This window comes from Polypterus senegalus, chromosome 5, assembly GCF_016835505.1.
Source record: "Polypterus senegalus isolate Bchr_013 chromosome 5, ASM1683550v1, whole genome shotgun sequence".
NCBI classification, from domain to species: domain Eukaryota; kingdom Metazoa; phylum Chordata; class Cladistia; order Polypteriformes; family Polypteridae; genus Polypterus; species Polypterus senegalus.
In genome coordinates, this window is record NC_053158.1 from 184263195 (window position 1) to 184269981 (window position 6787).

At 38.3% G+C, this 6787-nt stretch overlaps 1 protein-coding gene across 2 annotated transcripts in view; it reads right to left on the reverse strand.

The window, feature by feature from the left end:
• The window catches only part of LOC120529692, a 75242-nt gene extending 69088 nt beyond the window's left edge, over positions 1-6154 (reverse strand). For both annotated transcript variants that reach the window (XM_039753739.1, XM_039753738.1), the window contains exons 1-2: positions 6068-6154; positions 2381-2707 (exon numbers count right to left, since the gene is read on the reverse strand). In XM_039753739.1, the coding sequence (XP_039609673.1) occupies positions 2381-2707; positions 6068-6104 (364 nt within the window). In that variant the 5' untranslated portion in view covers positions 6105-6154. The remainder of the gene's footprint in view (positions 1-2380; positions 2708-6067) is intronic.
• Positions 6155-6787: the final 633 nt, after the last annotated feature.

A 6787-nucleotide genomic window follows, 5' to 3' on the forward strand; every position in this document is an offset into this window, starting at 1 on the left:
CCGGGTGCACAGCCGGCACTTCCGCCACACAGAGGTGTGTCCAAGGAGGAGTGCCGAGAAACAGCTGGAGCCCATCCGGGGTGGTATAAAAGGGGCCGCCTCCCTGCATTCGAGAGCGGAAGTCGGGTGGAAGAAGATGGAGCTGGAGAGAGGACTGGAGGCGGCCAGAAGAAGGGCAAGAAAGACTGTGAGAGGCCCGGACTTTGGGGGAATTGGTGCTGGAGGCACTGGGACGTGCAAAGAACTGTTTGTAAATATTGTATATGGTTGGCTGAATAAATGGGTGTGTTGGGTGAACAAACGTTGTCCGCCTGTCTGTGTCCGGGTCCCGTTCCACAATATGTAGAGTGGCAGATGCTACAATCTTTTTCTTTTTTTTAAATTAATTCAATAAGATACTTGGTTTTATCAGCCCTGGTGATGCTGTGGTTTGCTGTCTAGGAGCTGGTTTATTGCAGGCAGTCATATTAACAATAATGCAAAAAAATTACTTGATCCTTTACTTTAATCAATTATTTATATTATAAATCACTAGGCAAGATCATAGCTCGGCAGAAAACATAACTACTTTTTTGAGTTGAACTAGGAGATGCAAGCAAAAGGAAAAATAAAACAAAATATAAACAAAGTGACCGAAACCCAGGAGGCAAGAATCACAGTAAAAAATTCAAGAGATTTCAACTGTGGACCTCCTGTGCTCTATACCATTGAGGAGGTTGTCGCTTTATAATATGTGTCAGTGATGACATCTGGTTACTCACTATAGCTCTGAACTCTGTAGGAAGTAAGTAAATAACATTTGATCTGGCTTTTATGTAAGTAACATATAAATGTTGATGTACTAGTATAACAAAACAAGTGCAGTTTTATTTAAGACTATAACCAAAGAAACTGACAAGTACACTGCAGAGCTTCCTGTGTTTGAGCGACACAGGCATGCTCAAAAAATACACGTGTAATGCCACGAAAAGTGCACGCAGACACTTCGCAAGCATTGGTACGAGAATGCAGTCAGACTTTTTTTTAGGGCACATACACTGTCCAGATGTTATTTATTTGTATTCATTTACTTACTTCCTACAGAGTGCAGAGCTATAGCGCGTAACCAGATGTCACCTTTACAAGTATCATATATTTACACCGGCTGTTACTGACTGAAATCAAACGTATGTTTTTATTCAAAAATAGTAAGAATAAAAGCAGCTGACTTCTCAAAACGGACTCGTTGGGGTTCAAACCCGTGAAGTCTTGATTACCGGTCAACAGTTGATATCATTGCACCACCGAAGCAGTCATAGTAAATGTTTGTCAACGTCGCACCCTAACGCGTGATGTTTTTCTGCAATTATATTTTTGAATAAAAGCGCACTTGTTCTGTTATATTTGTACCTTTTCTGAAAGTGTTTCTTTGATATTTGGACTTCAGGCTTCACACATTATAAACTTCATGTCTGCATTTTGTCAATTATTACTAAAACATGAAAAAGTTTCTTTTTTAACGATGTGTTTACATAGATCGTTTTAGACACTGAACACACATGAAATTCATGTGTTCCAAATAACAATATAGTATTTATAAAAGGTGTCATTTTGCTTGACTTCTCACTCTAAACAACTCTAAGCAACTGACACGCAGGTAAACAGACTTGAGCTGAGAAAACTGGGCGCCAGTGGGGGATGTGATAGCAGACTGCTTGCTGCTTATCAACGCATTTAAAGGACAAAAGACGCTAACGGAGAGGTGAGAAGCATTTTAAGGTGGGACGGATCTACGAGTTTTTTCGTAGGCTCTGGTAATTCTAATGTTAAATGCAGCAGCCTACCTGAGTATTGCTGCTGACCATGTCCATCACTTTATGACTGCAGTGAACCCATCTTCTGATTGCTGTTTCCAGCAGGATAACACACCATGTCACAAAGCTCAAATCATCTCAAACTGATTTCATTTATTTATCAATTTATTGTACTCAAATTGTCTCCACAATCGCCAGATCTTTATCCAATAGAGCACCTTTGGGATGTGGAAGAAAGGGAGATTTGTATCGTGGATATGCAGATGACAAATCTGTAGCAACTGCATGACGCTATCATGTCAATATGGACCAAAATCCCTGAGGAATGTTTCCAGCACCTTGTTTAATCCATGCCACGAAGAATTATGGCAATTCTGAAGGCAAAAGGGGGTATAACCTGGTACTAGCAAACCTAGTAAACCTAATAGTTGCCAGTGAGTGTAGTTCAGCCAGGAATCAAACCAGGGACCAAGCGCTGTAAGTAAAGAACACAATTTTTTGTGCCTCAATTGTAATTTCATGCAATTGAATTGCTTCATTTAAACCAGAACAGATAGTAAATGATGAAATGAAAAAAAATAACTTACCATTAGTGACATACAAGTAAAAATAAAACCCTTGGTCGATTCCACCATGTATTTCTATTCCACACCAGTACCATGCCTGATCCCCTTCATTCAAATCTTTTATTGTTATGTAAAAAATACTTTCATGTTCATGGTCCATAATTTGAACTTTATCTCCCACCTTCTGTTCATGTGTGTTGTATTTCAAAATACTGCAGAAAATAAATTCCCTTCCTTGACAGAGGTACTTCTTAAAAAATGCATAGGTTGCACTGTACTGACATGGCACAGTGACGGAGGCTCCCTTCTTGCCTGTTATTTCTCTGGCTGTAGACAGGCAGTAGACACCTGCAGTTACAAGGAAACATAACATAGCATTGCTTATTCCAGATCATGGTCTTGGGCATAAAGCATGGAGCAAATCTACAAACAGCACCAGTCCACTGAGAGGCCTACTCATTCATACTCAGCCAATTTAGAGTTGCTTATCAACCTATCACTACAATTTTATTTCTAAATGCAGAATAAGAGAAGAAAAATGATGAGCTAATTAAACATCCAACCCGTTATATCCTAACTACAGGGTCACGGTGGTCTGCTGGAGCCAATCCCAGCCAACACAGGGCACAAAGCAGGAAACAAACCCCAGGCAGGGCACCAGCCCACTGCAGGTTGTGCACACACCAGGGACAATTTAGGATCGCCAATGCACCGAACCTGCATGTTTTGGACTGTGGGAGCAAACTGGAGCACCCAGAGGAAACCCACGCAGAAACAGGGGAGAACATGCAAACTCCATGCAGGGAGGACCCGGGAAGCGAACCTGGGTTTCCTTACTGTGAGGCTGCAGCGCTACCACTGCACCACCATGCCACTCGCTAATTAAACAGTTTGACCAATTCGAGATTAACTGACTTGCTAAAGCTGGTTGGAATGAAAACCTGCAGCCACAGGGGAGACCAGCACTGGGATTGTAAGCTATCCATCCATTCTGTCCTAGTAGCAAACAGCACTAGACAGGAAAGAGCCCTGAAATGGACGCTAGCACATACAGTATATATTAACATAACTAGCTGCATGGCTTTGGGGATTGGTAAGGAACACCAGACCACCAGAATGTCTATCAACATACAGTACATGAGGGAGATCATGAAAACTCCACCCAGGCACGCCATTCACACTCAGAACTCTGGATCAGCACTAGCCGCTGCTTCGATATGCCATCTATGGTGGTACAGTATAGCCATTCATTCATCCATCCATTGTTCTCTGGCTTGTATCCTTACAGATTTGAATGAATTTTTAAACAAATTTTTAAACGTGGGGGACTTGGGAGTTATGTTGTTTGTTTTGATCATATTTATTTATTTATTTATTTGTTTGTTTGTTTGTTTTTGAGGCTTCTATAAAATTTTTATTTTTCCTTAGGGGCAAGTAAAGTCATCTTAAGCAGAGTCGTGTAGAAGCTGGAGAATAAACTAATGAAATTAATGTCACTTCATCCTGTAATATTGCAATATTCATCGAAAAGAATTTCAAGGTACTCTGTAGACTTGACAATAAACTTTGACTTTAGCTTAATAACAAACATAATCTCTTTTATCCTTCATGGAATATGAAGACGTTTTTCTTTTGATATACTTTGTTAATCCTCAAGGGGAAATTGACTTTTCACATGATCTTTGAGGTATAATGTTAGCATAGCCTATTTTTTACAACAGCTTTGCAGCGTGTCTCATTCATGATACAACAGGAAACCCTTAAGGCCCCCAAAAGCATTTTTTAGATTTGATCATTTGATTCAGGACTGATGAGATATTTAGAAGGAAAGCTGCAGATAGTAATATCAATAACATATTATCAAAAATGTGTTTGTATCAAACGTTTAATAGACCAAAATTGTTGATGGTTATTTAAAATGAATAACATTTTGAGTTTTCTTTTCCTGTTAACTGTCCTTTTGTGGCAAAGAATACATAATGTGTTCAAAAGATTCTACATCATTTTTTTTATTTAACCTCTTCAGAAATTACTTTTGATTTTAATATTTTTAATATTATGGGCCGCAGTGGCTGCAGGGTTTTGTTCCAGCTTAATAAGAAGCACTTATTGCTCAAGTGATACTTCTGCTTCATTTTAGTTGTCTCGCTCATTAAGATTTTGAATGCTTATTGCTTTTTTTAGTCTTAAACAGCTGTATTCTCAAGTTCTAACTACTCTTTATTAGTAATAAGATGCAAATGTCTAAAGAAGCCAGCATTTCTCTATTTAGCTTGTTTCCATTTACACCTATGTGTATTTATTGTGCACTATTTGGTTAAATTAAATACTTGGATGAAAAGTGAAGAGAAAAAAGTGAAGGGCTGAAAATTACTCATCCGTTTGAGACTTTATATCATTTCGATGATGTACTTCGAAAGGAAAGAAAATCTAGGATATGGGAATGACCTGACATAGTAGAGTTAAAGTACTAGCAAGCCAAATTATTGGCAGTTCAGCCTTTGCCCACCCCTGATCTAGCATATAGTGTCTATCTATCTATCTATCTATCTATCTATCTATCTATCTATCTATCTATCTATCTATCTATCTATCTATCTATCTGTCTGTCTGTCTGTCTGTCTGTCTATCTAGCACTGATAACCTCCAAACCCAATCATTTAATCATATGGATGCATTCCAACATCAGTATCTAAACAATACAATATTCCCAAACCAGTTCAATCCAGTTCAGGGTAGCAGGGGCCTATTTTGGCCGTCTCTGAAATGCTCCCTGTGAGAAACAGCAGCCTGTCCAAGGGTCCACTTACAATCATGGATTGCACTTCGTCATACACTTGCAGATTTATGGCCAACTGCTTGCGGTCTTCTCTCCAAAACATGGCTGCTCACGGCTCATGCCCCTTTTTGAGCAGCATGCAAGATTTCCTGACTCCCTCTGTATGAGAAGCTTCTCCTTGACCCACCTTCCAGAACTTCATCTCCTGCAGCTCCTTACATCTTCCAGGTGCAGCTCCTCATACAGGCTCTTGTTGCTTTCCCACTCATTCTATAACATCCTGGTAACATTTGCACTGCTATTTAAATTACCCGCAGCCTCTGGAAAGTGCTTTCCAAACAGTCATGGAGCAGACAGAGTCTTATCTCATCTCAAGTGTTTGCCTATCCCTTCCACTGACTTCTGCAGGTAGACAACACTGTGCTTTGACCTACCATTTGCAACAATATATTTTATGTTATTGTGTCTTTATTTCTAATAGTTTATGTTGTGTAGACAAGTTTTCTTCCTTTCATATTTTTATAGATAGATTTTTTTTTTTATAGATAGATTTTTTTTTTCTATAGAAATAGAATTATTTTAAACTAAGACCCTTGTTTCTTTTACAGACAGATCTCCATCATTCACAGATTTGCACGAAATGCAGTTAACTAAGATTGTATATAAGTATAGAGAAAAGCCAAGCAAAATGACACCTGTTTTGCATGGCTTTTCTCTACATTCATAATGGCTAACATGGTACAACACCCAAGTACTACAGATATAATTATAGGAGCTTTAAGATAATTTAACATTATTCATAGCAGCAGCTTTTTAGGGGACATTGTTATCTGCAGTAAGACAAGAAACAACCAAGAAATGTGTGCACTGTCATAAAGCCTTGAATGTTTCTAAAGTTGTGAATAAGAATTAAATAAATATAGCCTTACCTTGGATTCCAGCCAGTAGAAGAAAAACACTCTTCATTGCTGATTTTGTCAAGAATGATTTCTCTATACCTTACATGTTTGATTTCCTGTTCAAAGAAGAAAAAAAACTCTAGTTTTTTTCAAGAGCTGTTGTTTGTCACTGGTTCCTCTTTTAAATAAGCACATCACGCATGTGTTACTAGAAATCAAACCAGAGAAGGTATAGGCTGAATTTAAGATAAAATACCTCAGCTATCCCACCACAATATATGTGGTTTTAAGAGAAATGGTCACACTTTAGTTTGGGTACTGCAAAAATGCATCTCTTACCGATTTACACTTATGCAGCAAGACCTTCACAAAGGCTGCTTTTGATATTTACAAAGCAAAGCATTAAAGTGGTTATATACACTTTGCAGTTCACTTTGCAATGATAAGCGTTGGCTTAAATGAGACAGTCGTCTCTTGATATCATTCGTATCTGTGACGATGTTTCCACAGTTAAGTGTTTCATTGCTTACATTCATTTAGTTATTTGGGGTTACCAGGGTGGTACCTCGATATATATTGTGGCCCAGTATTTCCCTTACAATAATAATATACAATCAAATGCAACAACTACTATAATATTCATTATGTACACAAAGAAAGAACAGAATATTGTTAATAACTTACTGCAAATTATTTTTAAATTGAAACTAAACAGATTGAGTCAAATGAACTAAACAAGCTGCATAGACA